Source organism: Mobula birostris, chromosome 6 (genome assembly GCF_030028105.1).
Source record: "Mobula birostris isolate sMobBir1 chromosome 6, sMobBir1.hap1, whole genome shotgun sequence".
Lineage (NCBI taxonomy): Eukaryota > Metazoa > Chordata > Chondrichthyes > Myliobatiformes > Myliobatidae > Mobula > Mobula birostris.
The window spans coordinates 150561917-150587373 of NC_092375.1; the positions used below are offsets into that span (position 1 = coordinate 150561917).

Sequence of the window (25457 nt, forward strand, 5' to 3'; positions counted from 1 at the left end):
CAGGGAGAGTCGCCGAGGCTGAGGCTCAGGCTCAGACCAGGGTTTGTTCGTTGGGTGTGCAGCGGCTCAAAACTCGTGTCGCAGGGTGATTAGTCTCGTTTGTACATCTGTGGGGGAAAAAAACACAAATTAGTGAGTATGATAGTTGTAAAATACGGTTGTTAAATAGTTATGGGCTTGTAAATATTTTGCAAAATGCAATCATCTATGGAATGAAACGAACCAATGAATGAGTTGGAGAAACTACGGGCTATGGCGGGAGTGTTGCGTTTTAGTGTAACCTTCGTCTGTATGTCTCATTTACAAATTCTAATGTTCTTTTGTGCTGTATGTTGGTGGGTTCTTTTTGCGTTTCCTTTAATTTACCGCCTCTTTGATTTGACCTTGTGACACGCGTCCCTCCACACAACACGTGGGAAAGCCTGTGGCTGGAGGCTGAGACAAATCTCTGCGTCTGATGCACCGCTCACGGCTTAAAACTATGTTCTTGTCTCGCCCTAGACAATGCTCCGTTTACCATCTGCTTTGCGCCAAGCGAGGTCCGCAGCTCGGCTCCTGGCACCTGGTCTCAGCCGAACCTACGCTAAGGATGTGAAGTTCGGATCTGAAGCCCGGGCTATGATGCTGAAGGGTGTCGATCTTCTGGCTGACGCCGTAGCTGTTACCATGGGACCAAAGGTAGTCAGAATTTAGACCTGTCGGCGGGTTGGGATAGTATTTTACTACTACAACGTTTTGATACCAGTTATAGTTACACTTTTGGCAATGAACTATGTTGTATAATGGGCTGTACTTCCCTGTTCGTGAGGCAGGTATGTGACCTGGTATTAAAGTAAATTGTTAATGAGACTGAAGAACGAGTAAAGTATACTTGGTGAAAGGCCTGGTCGAATTTGCAACATTGTCCCTTTCAGTTCCATTAAATCAGCATGTCCTCACGTTCACAATTTGGTTCTGACTCTGCTGGCCAGAGGGTCCAATGTTCAGTTGTGTTACAACTGAGCTTTGAAGTAATGAACGTTTACTTTAATCTGTAGTGTTTACTTGCATGAAAAATCGTGCTTCTATATCTCTTTAAACCAAGCTGCTGGAATGTTCCAATGCCGTCTAATGAATGAACAGTCCTGGAGTGAAAGGGATTACCTAAACTGCTCTTTTCAGGTGCACCATTCAGCTGGTGCAGCTTTGGAACCTCAGGGCTGCTTCATAAAGAGAGAGTGCAAGCAGTTGATGGGCAACATCGATGGGTTTTTCCTTATTGTTAAGTCTTGATTATTCCGTTCTTCCTGAAAAATCTAATCCAGCATTGTTCTTGCTCCAGTAATTCCCAAAACTTCTGATTACAAACCTGATAAAATTATAAGAGACATAGATAAGATGGTCAATCTTTTTATCATGGTTGGGTATCAGAAAGAATAGGTTTTACGGTGAGAAAAATTTAAACTTTGAGAGGGAAAGGTTTTTTTTAAACACAGTGATTGATATCTGGGAATTTGTTACCAGACCACTTGGTGGAATCAGATTGTCGCTACATATAAGAAATGTGTAGAGAAGATGAGGTGGTTCTGCACTCTACAACTCAGACTTGGTGCTCGAATAACTAACAATCTTGAGTAGTTTATATCTCCAATGCCCTAAATCTCATTGGGCTTCTCCTCTGAGTATTGATTGTTGCCCTTTGATACCAATTGCTTAGCTTGAGGAAGGCTGTTACATGAATTTGGGTTTGAATGGCATTAATCTCTTTTAAAACCTTCATTAATCATCCTGGTTTAAGTATCCAGACCAATCATTGTTCACTGGTTGTTTATCATTAACTATGTCATTAAGTACAGTCAGATTCTTTAGTGTATGTAGTTTACAGATTGCTGGATCACTAAGATTTACACATTTTTAGATGGGATCTGTTATAGGGTGAGAGCCTTCTTGGGTTTCTTTTGGAATATCAAAAACTTAACAGTCATCCTATCTGGCGTATTTTGCAGTAAAATTATACTGTAGAAAAATGGCCTAGTGGCTTGCTCTTGAATGCTATCTGACCGTAATGCATCATTGTGACCTTTGGAGGAAAAAATGTCATATCTCCAAAGAAATATCAGAGGTAAGATCCCCCTCCCAAAGGAATCCAGAAAGTATTATGGTTAATACGGGAGGGCATAACTTTAAGGTAATTGGGAATGTCAGCGTTTTTTACAGAGTGGTGGGTTTGTGGAACACACTGCCAGGGATTGTGGTAGAGACAGATAAGATTGGAGACATTCAAGAGATTGGCACTTGAATGATGGAAAATTGGAGGGTTATGTGGGAGGGAAGGTTTAAGTTGATCTTAAGAGTGGGTTAAAAGGCCAACACAACATTGTAGGCTGAAGGGCCTATACAGATTAGCTGAATCCTGTTTGTTGCAAGAGACCTTGGTTATGAGCCGAAATCTGTTTAACTTGAGCCGAGTGTCCTGTATTGATGGTTAGAACAAACACATTCCAGTCCTTGAGTCAGGAATTTTTACTGTGGATATCTTTAAGTTTCTGATAACCCTTGCAAACTACTTCAAACTCTGCTGTTCAAGGTCCCTTGGCTAAATATTTAGCATAAATATTATTTTTGTTGCCTATTATACTTCCTTCTCTCCCTGGAGGAAAAAATGTCTGCAGTGCAAATTTCATTGGGTTGCACAGACCAGTTATAAACTTGAGCATACTGTGGAAACTTTCATGCCCCTGGTGCACTCCTGGAGAGGATGTAAATTTCCTCAGTGGGTAACACAGTGATGGGGTCATAGAGGCCTTTTGGCCCAACTGATCCAAGACTACAAAGATGCCCACTAAGCAAGTCCCATTTGCCCTCTAAGCTTTTCCTGTCTTTGTATTTGTCCAAATGTCCTTAAAATGTTATTGGGCCAGCTTCAACCACTTCCTCTGGTAGCTCATTCCATAAACACACCACCCTCACCATTGAAGAAGTTGCTTCTTGGGTCCCCTTTTGTCTTAAACTTATACCCTCTAGTTTTTGCTTCCCTTTCCCTGGGAAAATAACTGGGCATTCACCCTATCTATGTCTCTTATGATATTATATAATCCTGTAACAGGGGTATCCTTTTTTAAACCATGGACTCCAGGTTGGGAACATCCCCACAGTCTCGTACATTTCAAGGAACAATTTGCTCTTCTACCCATCCTCTGCCTCTGAGTCAGACCCCTGAGACCTGCCAATGTTTTTGTAATTCTTTGCACCCTATGTGCTGCCTTCACCCTGTCTACCCATGGTACTGCTATGTTTGTACTCCCAGATCCCTCTGCACAACACTCGCCAGAGCCCTACTGTTCACTGCATAAGCCTGACCCCGGTTTGATTTCCCAAAATGCAACACCTCATTATTATCTGGATTGACCACCATTTGCCACTTCTCAGCCCACTTACCTAGTAAAATTTGATAACTGACTTGACTGATCATCTACGTTGCTATTATATGGGATCTTACTTGCCATGCCTCGTGTGCTTGCATTCAGATTAGTTATCTATAAATAACCTACAGCATGGGTCTGAGCACCAACCCATGTGGCACAACACTATTCGCTGGCTTCCAATCTGAGGAACAATGTTGAGGCAATTGTGAATCCATTGGCTGGCTCTACCTGGATCCCTTGTGACCGTATTGAAGGCCATTTAAAATCTAATACTGCCCTTGGGTGCCATCTGTGTGGATTTTGCATGTTCATGCAGCTGTGCAGGTTTCCTCCCTTGTCCCAGAGATGTGTGGATTGGTAGGTTAGTTAGCCACTGTAACTCGCTCTTGATGTATGATTGAATGTTTAAATCTGGGAGAATGAGGTGGAGAGAATAAGGGGAGAAAAGGTAGGTGGGGTTTATTGAAATGGCTGGTTGCAGGCTCAGTGAGTGGAAGAACCTGTTTTTGTGCAGTGCATTGACTAGTGAACTGGATTGAATTGCTTGAGACAGGGGAAAGCAGATGCTGGAAATATTGAGCACCTGTCCATTTCCCTCCATAGATGGTGCTAGGGAGCATGGTGGAATCTTTTACAAAGGATGTGATAACTCGATACTCGGGGTGGAGGGGGTGTGGTTTGGCCGATGGGATCAAAGTCAGCATGAATCCATGAAAGAGATTGTTAGGCAAAGCTACTGAAGGTTTTTAGTGTTAGTGCTGATAAGGAAGCATTGGATTCACTGAAGTCCTTTGATAAGCCTCTATGTAAAAGCTTCATGCATGTGAGATTGCAGGTTATCCACTGGCATGGATTAAAAACTGATCAACAAAGTCTGGCTGGCAGGCCTAAATGCAGCTAAGAAGATTGTAGTCCAGCATTGGAAACCCCCCCATGATGTTTCAAATACTCACTGGCTTTGGAGCTTTTTGGACATTTCTTACCTGGAACTTTTATCAACAAGGGTAAATGATGCACGACCAAACACAATCTTAATGTGGACAAATTTGATGTCTAACTTAAAAGATCTTTTGTTAAAATAAGAATGCTTTGTCTGTGTATGTACTACTATTCAGTTGGTTGGTGGAGGGGGGGATGGTGATGAAGCTTGGGGGCTGGCTGGGTTAAACAGTCAAAATGTAAGCAGTTGGTTGTATTGAATGTAATTTGTTGGTGTTGCAATAAAAAATTAGAAAGAAAAACTGATCAACAGACAAAAAAGAAGTGGGTCTTTTCAGGGTTGACAGTGGTAACTACAGTTCCCATGAAGATCCATGCTTGTGCCTCATCTGTTCAGTGATTTGGATGAGGGAACCAAGTGCATTTTGAATTTTTACTTACTGCATAAGTGTTGGCTTAAGTTATGTGGAAGCTGCAGAGAAGCTTCGAGGCCACTTGCATTGAACAGAATATGAAGCAGGTGCAATATGACTTGGATGATGTGAACTTGTGCACGTGAGTAGGAGGAATAAAGATGGAGGGACGAGTGCAGGTGGTGGACATCTGGAGGAACTCAGCAGGTCAGGCAGTTTCTGTGGAGGGAAATGGACTGTCACTTTTTTGGGTCGATCCTTACTTGGGTCTTACAAGAAAGGCAGTGTTATAGACCTGAGGGGAAAATTCTGTGGCTGAAGGGTGTTGAACTTGAGGGATTCTCCACCAGAGAAGACCACTTAAGGCGATGGGTTTCCAGGCAGATTAAAGGAAATGGGGAAAGGGCAGAATATGTTACTGAGATAAAGGATCAGCCATGATTCTTCAGAGGATAGGCTAAAAAAGTGAGTGGTCTGTTTTTTCTGTTTCTGATGCATTTTCATGTCCTTTCTGGTAGAAAAATAGGCAAAGAACACCAGACAGCTTTCAATGAAAATATTCTTTACATCGTAGTTGATGTACCATAAAGGTAATCTTTCCAGAGTAAAGGTCCACAATTTTTTTGTTACTGGTGTTGGCTATCAGAGCACTTGACCTGTTTATTGAGAGTGCTGTTTTGAGATCAACTTGATCATTTTGCAAGAAGAGTTGTGGAAGTAGCTGGAACCATGTCACACAATACAAGTGGGCATAGTAATTACCTAGTAGAGGTGCTGCCTCGCAGTTCCGAGGACCTACCATACCTCCATCACTTCCCGAACTGCCTGTGGGCACTTGCGCATTCTTCCACATTCCAAAAAAACTGCAGGGCTGGCAGGTTTGTTGATCTTTGTAAATTTGACCACAAGGGAAAAGGGAGGTGAGGAATGGGTGGAAATGTGGAAAGGATAAAGTGATTAGTGTAGGATGCTTGATGGTTAACATGGATATCGGCCAAAGGAGCAATTTGCATGCGGTATGAAAAATGGGTGCCTCAGGGTGGGGGTGGGGTCCTAAGAAAATTTTGAATAATGTATTTTGATAAATGAGTTCAAGGTAAAATTATTGTCGAAGTGCATAGATGTCACCACATACAACCCTGAGATTTATTTCCTCGTGGGCACACTCAGTAAATCTATAGAATAATAACCATAACTGAACAAATGAAAAACCCCACCCAAGTTGGGTGTTCAACCAGAGTGCGGAAGACAACAAACTGCGGATGCAAAAAGAAAGTAATAATAATAAAATAAATACGCAATAAATATCAAGAACTTATTTCAAGGACAAAGAGTCCTTGAAAGGGAATCCTTCAGTAATGGGGATGAGGCTAGTGAAGTTATCCCCTTTGGTTCAAAAGCCTGATGGTTGAGGGGTAATAACTGTTTTGGAACCTCGTGGCATGAGTCCTGAGGCTGCATCTGCTTCCTGATGGCAGCAGATGAAGGAGGGCGTTTCCTGGGTGGCGGGGATCCCTGGTGATGGATACTGTTTTCCTGTGACGGTGTTTCAGTGTAGATGTGTTCATTGGTTGGGTGGTCTGGGCCATGTTCATTGCTGCTTTGTATGATTTTCCATTCGAGGGCATTGGTGTTTCCATGCTAGACCAACTGTGATTGTTGTTTGCTGGCTTTTATCTAGGGTCGAACCGTCATTCTTGAACAGAGTTGGGGAAGTCCTAAAGTAACAAAAGATGGAGTGACAGTGGCCAAAGCAATTGATCTAAAAGACAAATACCAAAATATCGGTGCAAAACTTGTCCAAGATGTTGCCAACAACACAAATGAAGAAGCAGGTGATGGAACGACCACTGCAACTGTTCTTGCGAGAGCTATCGCTAAAGAAGGATTTGAAAAAATCAGTAAAGGAGCCAATCCTGTTGAAATTAGACGAGGTTAGTTTAGATTATTTTATATTGTTAAATGCTTTATAACATTCTAACTTTTCTCCAGTCAGGGTACTGTAAGCTTCAATATAAAAAAAATTATATCTAAAAATATGTGTAACATTTAATGTGTTTAGTTTTGGGAGTAATGATAATGAGACTGCACCTCCCACTTGTCAAAGCACTGCAAATGCTGGAAATGTGAAATAAAAGCAGATAATGCTAATAAGGCAGCAGGTATGTACAAATAAACAGTTAACATTTGAAATATCCTTCTTTGAAATTGGGAAGTGAGAAGACAAGTTTACAATACTGAGGAATGGATGGGACGTGGGGAATAAAGTGAATTCCAGTTAATTGGGGGACATCGGGAACAATATATTTTGGCCTACCCATTTAAGCAGCTGCACCAATTAGATGAAGTTTCACTGAAATCGTTAAAGATATTTCAAAAAAGGGCAAACTACCATTTAACTGAGCCACAAATTAGGTATTTAAATGAAACACAGAACAAAATAGAACATCCAGTACTACTGGTCTGTCATATCTGGCAATGACCGGACATCTGTGCAAGAGAGTTTTTAAACTGGAAAAGCCATTGCACTGGGGCAGACGCACTATTGACCTCAGAAATCTGTAGGCATCACAACTGGGGTCTTCCCTGTTTGCAGTCAGTGACCATGACTCTGTGTCTTGGCGTGCCCTTTGCTCTCTGTGTAATGTTGCTGAGCCACCTTCCTGGCCGTTGGATCTCTCTGTAGATCTAATATGCCGAGACTGCCAGAGCTGGCTTCGCACACTCTGACAGGCATGTTCCTATGTCATCCCTCACCTAGTTTAGCCCACTTGGTGAAGCGGTGTACTGGGGTGTGGCCGCTGCTTCATGCAAACAGCTACTTGAAGCCACAGTGAGAGCTGGGTATCCAGTGGGGATTAAAGGTCCAACATTCAAGATGATTGTCAGTAACTTCAAAATCTCCGTAGTTTTTGTTGAAGTAATGAAATCATTTCATTTTCACTGCTGGCAGTTTCTGGCATTTCCAATGCTTAAAGCGCCCAGTGAGAAAAACCTGTTCTGAATTCTCTTACTGCTCATTTCTTGCTGTCTATCAGTGACAAAGATCACTGCTTTTTAATAAAAGCGCATGCAGCCATCATTATTTAATAACTGTTCACTAAGCATGGCATAGTGTATGATGGTCACAGGTGCACACAACTGATGCTAGTTAGAAACTTCTGCAACAGTCTCTTGTCCCAATTAAGTAACATAGTGTCCCAAATAAATGATTGGAGTCCTTGCTATTTCCTCAATTAGTTTTGGGTCTTTAAGAGTTGTCCGAAATGAGTAACTGCCCAGATTAATGGATAGCCCGATTAAACAATCCACTGTCTTATCTGAAAGGGGAAGGTCAGCATTACTGAGGTGATTCCTATAAATCTTCATCCTCTTAAAATTCCCTTTTCCACTCTTATATTGTTGACTTGCTCTTAATCCTTGCATAAAAGCTGGAAATGCACAAGACTGATGTAAACATTAGCGATTTTGACTTGGATGAGGAAGGTAAATATGTGGATCTTTTAAATTCCGTTACACTTTAGTATAAATACTCTGAAACCAGTTAAGATGTAAGGTCCTTGAATAGTGCTCAAAATAAAGATACAAACTTTTTTTTGCAATTTAATCCTTTGATACGAGAGGGCAGTATTGCACCTCTTCAGTATCCTCTCTGTGACTTGATCTTTATTTCTATTTTTGTTCTGATGCTTGAAATTGAAATATAATTTTACTCAGCAGACATGAATACCATGATCGGGCATTTGATCTTATTTTTACTGGATTTATTGTTGGTTGGCAGCTCTTCCTTGCATAGACCAGTGTTTATGGTTGGATCCCTTCACTATTGATTTGGATTGTTCAGCGATTACTTGTAGTGTTATTTCACAAACCAGTGCGTTGGATCCCATTTGCCCAGTTCCAAACCTCTTACAATTTTGGAGATTGATGGCCACATATTTCCATTTTTGAAACCATCTTGCCACATATTGGGAGCTACGCAGCCCTGAATTCTGGTTTCAGTGTTCTTCTTTCTCTCTGCTCTATCTGTTCGTTGTCCATCCCTGTTCACTCGAGTATTTATCTCCTAATACATCATGTCACATTGATATTGCTTGGTTCCAGTGCTTCAAGTTCAATCTTGATCCTGAAAAAAAGAATTAGGCCATTTGGCCCATCGAGTCTGCGCCACCATTCAATTATGGCTCATTTATGTTCCCCCTCAATGCCACTCCCTGCCTTCTCCCCATAAACTTTGATACCCTTACTAATTAGGTACCTATCGACTGCTGTTTTAGATATATCTGAAAGGGGCTCAACCCCAAAGCATTGACTACTCATTTCCCTCCATAGGTAAAGGTGCTGCCTGGCCCACTAAGTTTTCCAACTCCCTTGTTTATTGCCACCTGTCTTTCTTTTCCTCTGACAATGCTGATTTCTTCTCGTATCCTAAAGACATGCTAATTGTTAGGTTAATTGACCACTGTAAATTTCCGTAGGTATGCTGGAGAATCGGAAGACCATAAGACAAAGGAGCAGAAGTCGGCCATTCGGCCCATCGAGTGCTCCACCATTTTATCATGAACTGATCCATTCTCCCATTTAGTCCCACTCCCCCACCTTCTCATCATAACCTTTGATGCCCTGGCTACTCAGATACCTATCAGTCTCTGCCTTAAATACACCCAATGACTTGGCCTCCACTGCCACCCGTGGCAACAAATTCCGTAGATTCACCACCCTCTGGCTAAAAGAATTTCTTTGCATCTCTGTTCTGAATGGGCACCCTTCAATCCTTAAGTCATGCCCTCTTGTACTAGACTCCCCCATCATGGGAAACAATTTTGCCACATCCACTCTGTCCGTGCCTTTCAACATTCAAAATGTTTCTATGAGGTCTCCCTCATTCTTCTAAACTCCAAGGAATACAGTCCAAAAGCGGACAAACGTTCCTCATATGTTAACCCTCTCATTCCTGGAATCATTCTAGTGAATCTTCTCTGTACCCTCTCCAATGTCAGAAAGCTGGAGTGTGATCAAGCACCTGAGAGAGTAGGCTACAGATAGTGTGGGGGGGTGGTGAGGGGGTTGATGTACTTGCACTGAGCCAGTATGACCTCAGATCTTACAACAAATTCAAGTTGCTGTCAGATTCAGGAACACTTGCGGGTTTTTGTGAAATTAAGGGTGATGCTATGTAGTGGAACAAGATGTGATTGTATGTCAATTTGTCTATTTTACTATAAAATAGAAACTTTGGAATTATTTCCCAAATTTTTGCATTCAGGAAGTGCTTCGTTCAACATGCAGAATTTTCTTGGTGGCTACTTAGTGGGATTGATCCCTATTCTAAGGCTTACTGCTAACAGATTTGTATAACCATATAACAGTTACAGCACGGAAAAGTAGTAATTCAATTGTTAATCTGAAATGTTCTGTACGTCCAGTTTCAAGTTCTTTCCACTCAGCCATAAAATGTTTAGAATGTGCTAAATTTTATTGCAAAATGCATCTGTTTCAAATTACTGTGTGTGATTTGAAATTTTAGCTGCAGGGAGAGCTGTGGTAGAAATTTCAGTACAGCACCAACTAGTGATAGGAAGAGAGTACTGCAAGATTTTCTGTGGCAACCTTCCCTGAAAATAGCCTTTGAACCTTCTGTTCAATTTAAATCTTTGAACGTTCTCATCCTTGCACTGAAAATTTTTATTTGTTGCACTTAATTCAAATAATTCATTTTTTTGTTTTCCTGCTTATGTGGTAAACTAATCACACCACCAGGTTCAGGAAAAGTTATTGTCCCTTGAACCAAAGTGGATAACTTCACTTAATTTCACTCACCCCATCATTGAAATGTTTCCTCAACCTATGGACTCACTTTCAAAGACTCTTCATTTCATGTTCTCGATATTGCTTGTTTGTTTATTATTCAGTAATGGTGCGCCATTAAGCGGCGACTACGTGGAGCTCTGGGAATCATCAGATATTCCCATTTAGGGCTACTACAGCTGAAATCCACAGTCACAGGCATGAGTGTTTTAGTGAGCAATATTATTTCAAGGCTTTTTAAAAAAATCTATAAATAAGTAAAATTGAAGAACCTTGGCAGACTCGGGTTGTGAGTGCAGTTCCTCTTTAAGAGAGTGGAGATGGGGACACAGTTCTAGTCCACAAGTTTGATTGAAACGCAGAGGCTTCAGACTTCTGCCCCAGACATCATGCTGACAAACATGCAGTCTTGAAAAATAAAATTAAAGACCTCAGACCAAGAGTGCTGTATCAGAAAGGCATTGGGGACTGCTGTGTGTTTTGCTTCATGGAAACATGGCTCACATCTGCCGTTTTAGACAGCACTGCAGCTCAGTGGCTTCACCATTCTCTGCAGAGTCTGGACAGCTGTCTTTTATGATTAGCTCATTGTGGCACAAATGTGGCAGTTCTATCTTAGTCCTCACCCAACCTGGAACATTTTGCAGTCAAATGCTGTCCATTTTATCTGCTGGAATTATTTTCCACCATGATCCCAGTGGCGGTGTACATTCTACCTCAGGCCAACACCAGGTAGGTTCTGAGAAGCTGATCAACGTAAATCTGCAGCCACAAAACTATGCACCCTGATGCCTTCCCTGTTCGTGCGGGAGATTTCAACCAGGCCAGCTTGAAGAAGTCTGAACAATTACCACCAACACATCACCTGTAGAACTAAAGAAGCCAACATACTTGACCACTGTTACACCACCATCAAGAGCACTTGCCATGCCATCCCACACCCACCCTTTGGAAAGTCCAGTCACCTTGCTGTACTTCCATTCCCTGCGTACAAGTAGAGAATAAACATTGCAGCAACAAGAAGATACGTATAGTCAAGGGTGATGGAGGAGTGCTTTTAGTTGGTGGTCTGGACAATATTCAAGGACTCATTTTGGAGTTTAATGAATATGGCATAGTTGTCACTGAATGTGTGCCTTCAAGAGCAAACTGGATATACCCCAATCAACAGCCATGGATGAACCAGGAGATTCATAGTCTCCCGGGGGCTAGATCTGTAGCATTCTTAACCAGTGCTCCAGAACTGGTTAAGTCCAGGTATGACCTGCAGAAAGCTATCTTAAGAGGGAAAAAAACAATTCCGATTGAGGTCAGAGCCGGAATCAGATGTTCATCAGCCTCTAGCAGTGTTCTCGGGCTATTACTTCCTACAGAGCAAAACCTAACCTCGTGAATTGCAGCGATGCTTCACTCCCAGATGGGCTCAGCATCTTTTGTGCACGCTTTGAAAGGGAGAATAGAAGTTGTGTCTACGCGAATCCCTGCAGCATCCAGTGACCCTGTGATCTCTTTCAAGGGGGTGAACCCTTGCAAGATGTCACATCCTGATGGTGTACCTGGTAGGGCTCTGAAAACCTGTGCCAACCAACTGGTGTTCAAGGAGATTTCTATCTCACTGCTGCAGTCCAGAGGTTCCCACCTGCTCCAAAAGGACAACGATCATACCAGTGCCCAAGAAGAGCAGGATGAGCTGCCTCAACAAATGTTGCTCGGTGACTGCGATGAAGTGGTTTGTGAGGTTGGTCATGGCTAGAATCAACTCCTGCCTAAGCAAGGAACTGGACCCGATGCAACTTGCCTGTTACTGCATTGGGTCGACAGTGGCTACAATCTCACTGGCTCCCCACTTGGCCTTGGATCACTGGACAATAGTAATACCTGTGTGGATCAGAAATGACATCTTTTCTCCCAGACAGTCAACACTGGCATGTCTCAAGGATGTGTGCTTAGCTTACTGCTCTACTCTTTACACCCATGACAGTGTGGCTGGGTACAGCTGAAATGCCATCTGTAAATTTGCAGATTATTTTTGACAGAATTTCCATTGGTGACAAGAAGGCGTACAGAGGCAAGGTAGATCAACTGGTTGAGTGGTGTTACAGCAACAATCTTGTACTCAACATCATTAAGACCAAGTAATTGATTGTGGACAGCAGAAAGGGAATTCAGGAGAACACACCCCAAGACCCATTGAGGGTTCAGCGGTGGAAAGGGTGAGCAGCTTCAAGTTCCTGGGTGTAAGTATCTCAGAGGATCTGTCCTGGGCTCAACACACTGTAATCAGAAAGAGGACACGTCAGCAGCCCTACTTCATTTGGAGTTTGAGGAGAACAATATGTCACCAAAGACTTGCAAATTTCTAGAGGTGTACAGTGGAGATCATTCTGACTGTATCGTGGGGTGGGGGTGGGGCTCCATTACACTGGATTGCAGGAGGCTGCAGAGTTTTGTAGACTCAGCCAGCTCCATCATGGGCATCACTCTTCCTTCAAGGTCATCTTCAGGAGATGGTGCCTCAAAAAGGTGGCGTCTGTCATTAATTTATTTATTGATACACCACAGGATCAGCACTTTGAGCCGCGTTGCTCAGCTATCCCTGATTTAACCCTAGCCTAATCATGGGACAATTTATCTGCCAATCGGTATGTCCTTGGACTGGGAGGAAACTGGACTATCCGGAGGAACTCCAGAAGGTCATGGGGAGAATCTCATTACAGGCAGCAGCAGGAATTGAACCTGGGTCGTTGTCACTGTAAAACCTGCAAACCACTAATCTAATGTTCAGTCCCTTCACCATCCAGGACATGCCCTCTTGTTACTACCATCAAGGAGAAGGTACAGGAGACTTGCTCAGCAATTTAGGAACAGCTTCCTCCTCTGTCATGGTATTTCTGAATGATCCATAAATCCGTGAACACTTTTTTCTTTAATTAGCACTGTTTATATATTTAGCAATTTATAGTAATTTTTGTTCTTTTGCACAATATTGCCGCAAAACAACAAATTTCTTGATATAGGATTCTGATATTGGTCTTTATCATGAGAGACTCAGAAGTTGAGTGAAAACCTTATACATAAATTGTATGGACTATAAGGCTTGAGAACAGAATTAGTCCATTCAGCTCATTGAGCCTGCTCTGCCATTCAATCTTGGCTGATTTGTTTTCCCTTCCAATCCTGTTCTCCTGTAACCTTTGACCTTAATAATCAAGAACCCATCAACCTCCACTTTAACTATGTCCAATCGACTCAGCCTTCATTGCCATCTCTGTTAATGAATTCCACGGATGCAACACCCTCCGGCTAAAGAAATTTCTCTTCATTGTTTTTAAGGAGCATTCTTGTATTCTGGGGCAGTGCCCTTGATTCTAGATTCTACCACTGTAGGAAACATCCTCTCCACGTCCACTCTGTTTAGGCTTTTCAGTATTTTATAGGTTTCAGTGAGGTTCCATCTCATTCTTCTAATCTAAAGGAAGCATAGGCTCAGAGGCATCAAACACTCCTGTGTTAACCTTTCCATTCCTAACATCATTCTCACAAACCTCTGGAGCCTTCAATGGCAGCACATCCTTTCTTTGATAGAGGACCCAAAAGTGCTCAGAGTACTTGGTGGGAACCGAACTGAAGAGACTGGGGAAGAGGAGGTTGGCACACAAATAGAGAAAGTTTATAGACAGTGCAAAAGGGAGGATAGGCAGGTGATAGAGAAGGAATGTACTTAGATCAAAGGTTTGAGATGTGTCTGTTTTAATGCAGGGAGTGTTGTGAACAAAGTGGATGAGCTTACAGCGTGGATGGCTACTTGGAGAAGTGATGTGGTGGCCATTACAGAGACTTGGATGGCTCAGGGACAGGAATGGTTACTTCAAGTGCAGGGTTTTAGATGTTTCAGAAAGGACAGGGAGGGAGGCAAAAGAGGTGGGGGCGTGGCACGGTTGATTAGAGATAGTGTCATCACTGCAGAAAAGGTGGGTGTGCCATGGAGGGATTGTCTACGGAGTCTGTGGGTGGAGGTTAGGAACAGGAAGGGGTCAATAACTTTACTGGGTGTTTTTTATAGGCCGCCCAATAGTAACATGGATATCGAGGAGCAGATAGGAAAACAGATCCTGGAAAGGTGTAATAATAACAGAGTTGCTGTGATGGGAGATTTTAATTTCCCAAATATCGATTGGCATCTCCCTAGAGCAAGGGATTTAGATGGGGTGGAGTTTGTTAGATGTGTTCAGGAAGGTTTCTTGACATAATATGTAGATAAGCCTACAAGAGGAGAGGCTGTACTTGCTATTGGGAAATTAATCTGGTCAGTTGTCAGATCTCTCAGTGGGAGAGCGTTTTTGGAGATAGTGATTATGATTCTATCTCCTTTACAATAGCCTTGGGGAGAGATGGGAACAGACAAGTTAGAAAAGCGTTTAATTGGAGTAAGGGGAATTATGAGGCTATCAAGCAGGAAATTGGAGGCTTAAATTGGAAACGTTCTCAGGGAAAAGTACGGAAGAAATGTGGCAAATGTTCAGGGGATATCTGTGTGGAGTTTTGCATAGGTATGTCCCAATGAGACAGGGAGGTTATGGTAGGGTACAGGAACCGTGGTGTACAAAGGCTGTAATAAATCTAGTCAAGAAGAAAAGAAAAGGTTCAGAGAGCTATGTAATGTTCTAGAAGATTACAAGTCTAATAGGAAGGCGCTTAAGGAGGAAATTAGGAGAGCCAGAAGAGGCTATGAGAAGGTCTTGGTGGGCAGGATTAAGGAAAACCCCAAGGCATTCCACAAGTATGTGAAGAGCAAGAGGATATGGCATGAAAGAATAGGACCTATCAAGTGTGACAGTGGGAAAGTGTGTATGGAACCAGAGGAAATAACAGAGGTACTTAATGAATACTTCAGTATTCAGTATGGCAAAGGATGTTGGTGATTTTAGTGATGACTTGCAGCAGACTGAAAAGCTTGAGCACGTAGATAAAGAGGATGTGCTGGAGAAGCATCAAGTTGGATAAGTCGCTGGGACCAGATGAGATGTACTGTGGGAGGTGGGGGAGGAGATTGCTGAGCCTCTGGTGATGATCTTTGCATTATCAAAGGGGACAGCAGAGGTTCCGGAGGATTGGAGGGTTGCGGATATTGTTCCTTTATTCAAGAAAGGGAATGGAAATAGCCCAGGAAATTATAGACCAGTGAGTCTTACCTCAGTGGAGTTGATGGAGAAGATCCTGAGAGGCAGGATTTATGAACATACGGAGAGGTATAATATAATTTAGGAATAGTCAGCATGGCTTTGTCAAAGGCAGGCCGTGCCTTACGAGCCTGATTGAATTTTTTGAGGATATGACTAAACACATTGATGAAGGAAGAGCAGTAGATGTAGTGTATATGGATTTCAGCAAGGCATTTGATAAGGTACCCCATGCAAGGCTTATTGAGAAAGTAAGGGGGCATGGGATCCAAGGGGACATTGCTTTGTGGATCCAGAACTGGCTTGCCCACAGAAGGCAAAGAGTGGTTGTAGACGGGTCATATTCTGCGTGGAGGTCGGTCACCAGTAGAGTGCCTCAGGGATCTGTTCTGGGAGCCTTACTCTTGGTGATTTTTATAAATGACTTGGATGAGGAAGTGGAGGGATGGATTAGTTTACTGATGACACAGAAGTTGGAGGTGTTGTGGATCGTGTGGAGGGCTGACGGAGGTTACAGCGGGACATTGATAGGGAGCAGAACTGGGCTGAGAAGCGGCAGATGGAGTTCAACCCAGATAAGTGTGAAGTGGTTCGTTTTGGTAGGTCAAATATGGCAGAATATAGTATTAATGGTAAGACTCTTGGCAGTGTGGAGGATCAGAGGGATCTTGGGGTCCAGGTGCATAGGACACTCAAAGCAGCTGCGCGTGTTGATTGTGGTTCAGAAGGCATACGGTGTACTGGCCTTCTTCAATCGTGGAATTGAATTTAGGAGCCGAGAGGTAATGTTGCAGCTATATAGGACCCTGGTCGGACCTCATTTGGAGTACTGTGCTCAGTTCTGGTCATCTCACTACAGGAATTATGTGGAAGCTATAGAAAGGGTGCAGAGGAGATTTACAAGGATGTTGCCTGGATTGGGGAGCATGCCTTATGAGAATAAGTTGAGTGAACTTGTCCTTTTCTCCTTGGAGCGACGGAGGATGAGAGGTGACCTGATAGAGGTGCATAGGATGATGAGAGGCATTGATCGTGTGGATAGTCAGGCTTTTTCCCAGGGCTGAAATGGTTGCCACAAGAGGACACAGGTTTAAGGTGCTGGGGAGTAGGTACAGAGGTGATGTCAGGAGTGAGTGTTTTTATTCAGAGAGTGGTGAGTGCGTGGAATGGGCTGCCGGCAACGGTGGTGGAGGCGGATATGATAGGGTCTTCTAAGAGACTTTTAGATAGGTACATGGAGCTTAGTAAAATAGAGGGCTATAGGTAAGCCTAGTAATTCTAAGGTACGGACATGTCCGGCACAACTCTGTGGGCCGAAGGGCCTGTATTGTGCTGTAGGTTTTCTGTGTTACTCCAAGTTCAGTCTGACCAGTGCCTTATGAAACCTCAACACCGCATCCTTGCCTTTATATTCTATTCCTCTCAAAATGAATGCTAACATTGAATTTGTTGTCTTTACTACCAACTCAAAACCTGCAAGTTAAGTTTTTGAGAATCCTGCACTAGAACTCTAAAGTTGCTTTGCATTTCTGATTTCTGAGTACCTGCCCAATGCTGTTATTGCTTCTACCACAGAGCATGACCATACTCCTCCCTACTCTGTAAGGAAAAAACTTAAAGCTACTGTCTTTTTTGGAATGCTACTAAAATTGCCACTGGATCGTTGCTGTACAATGGCCTGACCTCAGTGGCAGTGTTCAGAACATTTGTAAAAGGCAAAGCCCATGATGGGGTGTAAGTGCAACATAAACATGATGCTAACTTTGGGGAAAGATACAAAAAGGTATATGTCATGAATTTTGATTTGAAATCTTCAAGAATTAAAAACGTAAGCAGGTCAGCAAACGTAAGTAAATATATAAGAAAATTGCCATTTGATTTTCTCCCCCCGCCCTCCACTGTCGATATATTTTAACTGATAATTGAGATGGGCTGCCAAGGGAAAGTTGCTTCAAGGTAAAGATTTCGTAAGTAGTAATGTTGAATTATGCTGATATTTAAATGAAATAGTAATATTTTTGTGGTGTGGATATTTTGGTGAAATTATAGAGCTTTAGCAATTTATGCCTTTTTTCCCCCATGCAGGTGTAATGCTTGCTGTAGATACAGTAATTAATGAGCTGAAAAAAATGTCCAAGCCAGTTACAACTCCAGAAGAAATTGCTCAGGTATGTGTTTCAAGCAATAAATACATATGTGCTTCTGAGAATTTGTTGGGATCTTTATTATGTACGCTAGCCATCTGGACATTAAATTGGGGTTTGCAAGTCACTTTCAAGCATAAATTGCACACTCTGAATAATGTTGACATATATAGCAAAGATGTTCAATGGAATAAAATTGAAATGAGTAAGACTTTGACGGGGTAGATGGTGAACGACTGCTATAAACGAATGATCTGAAAATAAGGTACAGCATCAGAGATGTTATTTGTAATTGCTGTGAAGAGAAATTTCTCAGTCTTGAAACTTGGCACTCTTCATCCAAAAGGTCTCTTCATTTTGTGAGTTGGTATATTCCGAACTACTGGACAGTGAGGGAGTTGGGTGGATGGGGATAGGTATGATAGCAGAACTGAGGCTAGGGTCAGCCATAATAAATATCTGACCAGGCACAGGACACTGCCCCACAGTTGCTCCAGTGAACTCTGTTTGCTTTACACCACTTTCCAATGATGCGCTGTGATCTTGAATCAAAATCCTGTTCTGGTGCTATACTCTTGCAGATAAAAAATAACTAACTAGTATCTTTCAGCTCATTGTTTGGCTGATTGCAAATGAGTGGACTTTCCTGCCCAAAGATGTTTTGAGAGGGTCATTCTTTTTATTTTGCATACTTGCTGGTTGATTAAATTACATTGCTGTCGTAACTAACAAGTAATTTGTTTCAGGTTATATATTGTACACATTCTCTGATATTAAATGAAACAATTGATGCATGTCCTTAGTGAAATGGTAACCCATCTTTGTGTAGGGTGGTGAGTGGCCAGAGTGAGATTGCTATTCATTTCATTTGTTGTTGTATCAAAATATTTCTGCTTTAGTTTTCTTGCACCGGTTCAGTCAGGCTAATTTCAAATGTGTGTTGGTTTCAAATATGTCATGGACCTTCAAATCAACCTTTAGGTCATTGCAGAGTAGAATTTTCTGATGAAGATGACAATGAGGGAAAGAAACAAAATAACAAGGTCAATAATGCACTTAGGGATGGGAGCAGGGTAGACCACTCTGCCTTTCCTATCTGATACCTTTTCACCTTGCATGTCATTCTCCCTCTGCCTTAAAATAATTCAAAGCCTCTATATTCACTAACAGGAGAACATCTGCAGATGCTGGAAATCCAAAATGTAACACACAGAAAATGCTAGAGGAACTCAGCAGGTCAGGCAGCATCTATGCAGAAGAATAAACAGTCAAATGTTTTGGTCTGAGACCCTTATTCTAGACTGGAAAGGAAGGGGAGAGTTCAGTAAGGTGGGAGGGGAAGTACAAGATGGCAGGTAATAGGTGAAATCGGGAGGGTGGTGAAATAAAGGGCTGGAGAATGGGGAATCTGATAGAGGATTGAAGAAAGGGGAGGGGAGCACCGGAGGGAGGTGCTGGAGATAAAGTGAGAGGGGTAAACAGGAATGTGAAGGGTGAGTGGGGGGTGCAATTGCCACAAGTTTGAGAAATCGATGTTAATGCCATCAGGTTGGAGGCTACCCAGACGGACTATAAGGTGTTGCTACTCCAACCTGAGTGTGCCTCATCCTGGTAGCAGAGGAGGCCATGGACTGACATTTGGGAATGGGAAGTAGAATTGAAATGGGTGGTCACTGGGCGAACGCTTTGCCGAGCACCTTTGCTCTGTCTGCGACAAAAAGCAGGATCTCCCGGTGGCCACCCATTTCAATTCTACTTCCCATTCCCCTTTCTCCAGCCCTTTATCTCCTTCACCAATCAACTTCCTAGCTCTTTACTTCATCCCTCCCCCTCTCCTGGTTTCACTTGTCACCTACTACCTTGTATTACTTTCCTTTCCTTTCCAGTCCTGAGGAAGGATCTGGGATCGAAATGTTGACTGTTCACTCTTCTATTGAGTACTGCATGGCGTGCTGAATTCCTCCAGCATTCCTTTGTGTTCTCTGCTTTTTGGAAGGTGAAAGCTCTTCTGTCTTAGTGATCACTAGTTCTAAGCTCTGTCCTTGTCAGCCTGGTGAAGCACGTTCAGGATCTTGTTTCAAACCAGTATGCCCTGCTCTCGGATTTTTTGAAAAGTTTTTCAAACCATGCCCATTGTCTAGGTCTCTAAGCACTGACTACTAGCACTTCCCACTATATACTTTTACGCAGGAGAAATTTTATTGAACGTGGGTGACTGCAAAAAGACGAATATCTCCAAGGGCTGCCAGTGTAATTCCCTCTTCAACATCTTCATCACTGGCATTCCATGTTCTAGGTATTGGCTTAGAGTTCCCTTGGCATGGCTGATTTCCAATAGCGTAACTTTAGAAAACCTGCTTGTGTTGATAAATACAAAGTTGGAATGATGGCTCCAAAGAAATTCTACACATTAAGTGTGAATCCTGTGTATTGACGTGTGGTTTTAAAGAGTTCTTGTTTTGCAGTATTGAAGCAGTTTCACTTTTACCTATTAGTATAATATTTTTTACAGGAATCTTGGGTGTCTACAATGTGATTGTCTCTGTAACTAATGTTTTCCTGACTTTATTTTTCTCTAGGTGGCAACTATTTCAGCCAATGGAGATAAGGATATTGGTGATCTTATCTCTGATGCAATGAAAAAGGTTGGACGTAAGGGTGTCATAACTGTCAAGGCAAGTATATGTTTGGAATATTTAACTACTATACAATGGAGAAAAGTTTGCTGTTCACTTTTTAGTTATTTTTAATCAGTTTTGTTACGTGTTCTGTAAAACAGGATGGTAAAACGCTTCATGATGAGCTTGAATTAATTGAAGGAATGAAATTTGATCGAGGCTACATCTCACCTTACTTCATCAACACAGCTAAAGGTAGCTTTCAAGTCTGCAATCAGTTCCTGCTTTTATTTTTAGAGTTTGTTATTAAAGTACCCAGGGTGGGGGACTACATAAGAACTAAAGTAGTGCCATCTTTGTGTGTTTTTCCCCACCCTCTTGTCAAAAGGTATGGGTTAGTTTCCTAAATGTAGATCTCGGTGGGGGGGGGAGGGGTAAAGTCATAAACTGCAGGTTGTCCATGCCATACCACCATACATTTGTTGTCACTAGGTACAAATTCTAGCGGTGATGTAGGATTAAAGCTAGTTTCAGCTACATCCACATCTTGAGAATGAATATTCTTTGTGTAAGTGTAATGAATCTCTGTAAATTATGAACCACGAAGAGTTGTGGCATTTTCCATGTCTGCTGGACATTTCTCCATTCTGTTTTAAACCTGATTCAATTGACTTAGCATTATCTTGGCCACTTGGGATAAGTCTTTATATATCAATGTTTCACCACTGAGAAGTTAATTCTGTCTGCCCTTTTTTGCCCCCCATTCTCTGTGCTAAGTAAGGGATTTTGGTGATGTTAGGGCTTCATACTGGAATTTGAGCATACTAGTGTTTCCCAGCTGCTGAATTGATCAGATATCTAGAATATAAATGAATGTTTTAAATTTAACAGGACAGAAATGTGAATTCCAAGATGCATACGTTCTACTCAGTGAAAAGAAAATCTCGAATGTCCAGTCAATTGTGCCAGCCTTGGAAATTGCAAATACACATCGTAAACCTCTGGTTATTGTTGCTGAAGATATTGATGGAGAAGCACTTAGCACATTAGTGTTAAATAGGTTAGTTCACAAACTTTAATTTAAAGTAGGATTTATAAGACTACAAAACAACACATTTTGGTGTCTGTGCTTTGAGGGAATAGAGTTTCTGTTTAAAATCCAGCAGGTCTGCTCAGATTTAAGCATTTAATTGGGCTGGATTTTGGGACTCCTGAATCCAGGAAGTGTTGTTCCTGGTACACAGGCACCATGTAGGTGGTTGTCAGTGTCCAATGGGGCATTGACATTCCAGCTGACGGGCTGTTGGATCTGACACTGAACCTGTGCTGGGGTAAGCTACTGCAAATGACTGTGGTCTTGTTAAAGTGAGCAGGAAGAAATAATTGGTTGGAAACCAGTAAGTTAATTTATTTGATATAATCCTGTTTGTTCAAATGCTTTTAGTTTTAATCTGTAAAAATGTTCTGGAACTACTTTTTAATTTTTGTGCCAGATATGTGCGAACAGTCTTGGTGACGGATTAGACAGATGTTGGCATTAGAGTAGGGTCTCTGTAGCTGTTGAAAGCCATTCTGGGGGTGCACTTACCTGCTTACCAGCAGGAGGCAGTGCAACAAAAGAGAGTCAAGTCTGCGTTCAAGATTTAATAAGCAGAGATTCACAGCAGTTTTCTGAGTTGGACATTCAGCATCAGGGAATGGATAACAAGAGCTAGCTTTCAGGAAGGTGATTGAGATTTTAAAGGCCGAGCTTCGTGACAGTCTCTCTGAATTGAGGAGCAATCAACCAGCAAGAGGGATTCATTAGAAAGGGCCAATAAAAAATAGCACAGGTGCAAGCAGAGCAGCCATTCTGCTGCGTGTGCCAATGCTTTGGCTCATTGGGCTTGGGTGAAGTTAAGTTTCTGTCTTTCTGTTGTCAATTCCTTGTTGGTTAGGGCATAGTAGTTTAGTGAGAATGGTTTCGGGGCAAGTGTTCTGCACAGTGTGTGGGATGTGAGAAGTTTGGGAGACCTCCAGTCTTCCAGATAAAGAGGTGCACTGAGCTGCAGCTCCTGAGAGAACTGATTAAGGAGCTCAGTGACCTTCAACTCGTATATGGGAGACTGAAGAGGTGATAGACAGGAGTTACAGGCAGGTAGTCATCCCTAGATTGCAGGAAATTGGTGACTGTCGGGAGTAGGGGGGGAATTGCATAGCCAGTGCAGAGTACATCTGTGGGCAATAACCTCAATAGTAAGTATACAACTTTAGATATTGTTGAGTGGGACTACCCACCAGGGGAGCCAGAGTGACCGGGTCTCTGGCACTGAGTCTGGTGTTGGGGCTCAGAAGAGCAGAGAGATGAAGAGGACTGCGGTGTTGGTAGAAAATTCCCTAGGCAAAGGAGCATAGACAAGACTCTGTTGGCATGATAGAGACACCCAGATGGTATATTGCCTCCCTGGTGCCAGAATCATTTGGGTCCATGGCATTCTCAAGGGTGAGGGTAAGCAGACAGGAGGTACCAAAAGTTTCTTCAGATACATAAAATGTATAAGAGAGGCGAGAGTGGGTATTAGACTGCTGGAGAGGTAGTAATGGGTGGCAAGGAATTGGCATCAGTCTTCACTGTGGAAGTCACTAGCAGTTTGATAAATGTTCCAGCTGTCAGGGGTCATGAGGTGTGTTACCATTACTGGAGAGAAGGTTCTTGGAGAACTGAAAGGTCTGAAGGTAGATAAACTCACCTGGACTATGGTGTACATACCAGGGTTCTGAAAGAGATGGCTGAAGAGATTTTAGAGGCATTAGTAATGATCTTTCAAGGATCACTAGATTCGGGAATGGTTCTGGAAGACTGGAAAATTTCAAATGTCACTCCACTCTTCAAGAAGGGAAAGAGGCAGAAGAAAGCAAACTATAGGCATGTCAGTTTGACCTCTGCTTGGGAAGATGTTGGAGTCAATTATTAAGGATGAGGTCTTGGCGTTTGTCATATGAAGAGTGTTTGATGGCTGGGCTTATATTCACTAGAATTCATTAGAATGAGGGATGACTTCATTGAAACCTATCGAATCGTGAAAGGCCTTGGTAGAGTGCATGTGGAAAGGTTTCTTGTGGTGAGAGAGTCTAAGACAAGAGGATACAGTCTCAGAATAGAGGGGTTCCTTTTAAAACAGAAATGAAGAGGAATTTCTTTAGCCAGAGGGGTGAATCTGTAGAATTCCTTGCCACAGGCAGCTGTGGAGGCCATGTCTTTTCATTGGTCAGAGCATGAAGGGATACAGGGAGAAGTCAGGAGATCGGGGCTGAGAGGAAAATTGGATCAGCCATGATGAAATGGTGGAGCAGACTCAGTGGGCCAAATGGCACAATTTTGCTTTTGTGTCTTATTAGTTTATGTTCAGAGAAGCCTCTTTTACACTGAGCTTTGCTGATGAAAGCCAGCCTTCCAGAAAATAATTGTACTTGGACCACACTGAATGCTGCATGCAAGTTTTGTGACTCGTTGCTCAATAGAAAATCATCTCATTTGGGTTTATAATATATATTTTTTTTAAATCTAAGTTGGTTTTTGTATAGAATGATATACCTTGAGGTTAGTTAAGTGTTTAGTGTTTTCATGAAGATGCAAATATACCAAAACATTTGCTGTTTCTGAGAGAAATTAGTGTTGTTCATATTGTCTGTTTTAATTGAAGTGTGATAAGTGTTTTTTTTGCTTCTGATCTACAGGCTAAAGGTTGGCTTGCAGGTTGTTGCTGTTAAAGCGCCTGGATTTGGTGACAACAGGAAAAACCAACTAAAGGACATGGCCATTGCCACTGGTGGTACAGTACGTAGTGTTACACTATTTTCAGCAAAAAGATTTGCATAGAGGATATTGCTTCAGCACAAAGATTAGCTTTATTTGTCACATGTACTTGTGAAACATAAAGTGAAATGCATTATTTGCATTAGGTAAAATCAGTGAGGATTGTGGTGGGCAGCCTGTGTCACCACACTTCCAGCACCAACATAGATAGCATGTCCACAACTCACTCACCCTAACCCATACATCTCGACAATGTGGGATGAAACTGGAACACCCGGAGGAAACCCACGTGGTTACGTGGAGAAGATACAGACAGTGGTGGGAATTGAACCCTGATCTGTATGCTACCATGCTGCTACTGCTTTCAGTAACTTTGACAAATGATCCTAAAATTCCTTTAATTTTGCAAAGATTATTTATGTGTACCTAGTGAGCAAGAAAATTAGTGCATATTTGTGAATGAGTTGGCTTTAGTAAAGCCAGAATTCCACCTGTCATCTTTGTAGGTGTTTGGAGATGAGGCGATCAGCCTCAACGTGGAAGACATCCAGGCTCATGACTTCGGTAAAGTTGGTGAGGTGGTGGTCACCAAAGATGACACCATGCTGTTGAAAGGAAAGGGTGACAAGGCTGAAATTGAAAAGCGCATTGAGGAAATAACAGAAACATTAGATGTTACCACAAGCGAATATGAGAAAGAAAAGCTAAATGAAAGGCTGGCTAAGCTATCAGATGGTGTGGCAGTGTTGAAGGTAAGAAATATTTGTAAATTTAATAGATATTGCATGTACTCCAGTTTATAATTACCATGAAAATGTATATTTGCTTTGACTTGATGCTCATTTCTCTGGGATTCATGTTTCAAAGGGAAAGAAGTTTCAACTTTGTCTTTACCCAAAATTTCTTATTGACATTAAGAAATGTGACCGAACAGCAATTGCCATAAATCTGGAAGCCTAAGCATTCAAGTATTGTTTCCTAGGAAGAGAAATCATAAGTTAGAAGGCTGGTAATTAGTCTGGTTGAAATATCCATTATCAGGAAGTTTCGCATAAATCCTGCGAGTTTCTCCTGGGAGGGAGTAGAGGTTGGTCTCTAATGAGTAATTTATGAACCTTGTGAACTTTAGAATATCCACGGCCTTTTAAGGATGGA

At 42.2% G+C, this 25457-nt stretch overlaps 1 protein-coding gene across 1 annotated transcript in view; it reads left to right on the forward strand.

The window, feature by feature from the left end:
• The window catches only part of hspd1 (heat shock 60 protein 1), a 27409-nt gene continuing 1952 nt past the window's right edge, over window positions 1-25457 (forward strand). The window contains exons 1-9 of the mRNA XM_072261614.1: window positions 1-132; window positions 502-678; window positions 6438-6690; window positions 17830-17912; window positions 20468-20563; window positions 20668-20761; window positions 21398-21566; window positions 24224-24323; window positions 24809-25054. Coding sequence (XP_072117715.1) covers window positions 505-678; window positions 6438-6690; window positions 17830-17912; window positions 20468-20563; window positions 20668-20761; window positions 21398-21566; window positions 24224-24323; window positions 24809-25054 — 1215 coding nt within the window. The 5' untranslated portion in view covers window positions 1-132; window positions 502-504. The remainder of the gene's footprint in view (window positions 133-501; window positions 679-6437; window positions 6691-17829; window positions 17913-20467; window positions 20564-20667; window positions 20762-21397; window positions 21567-24223; window positions 24324-24808; window positions 25055-25457) is intronic.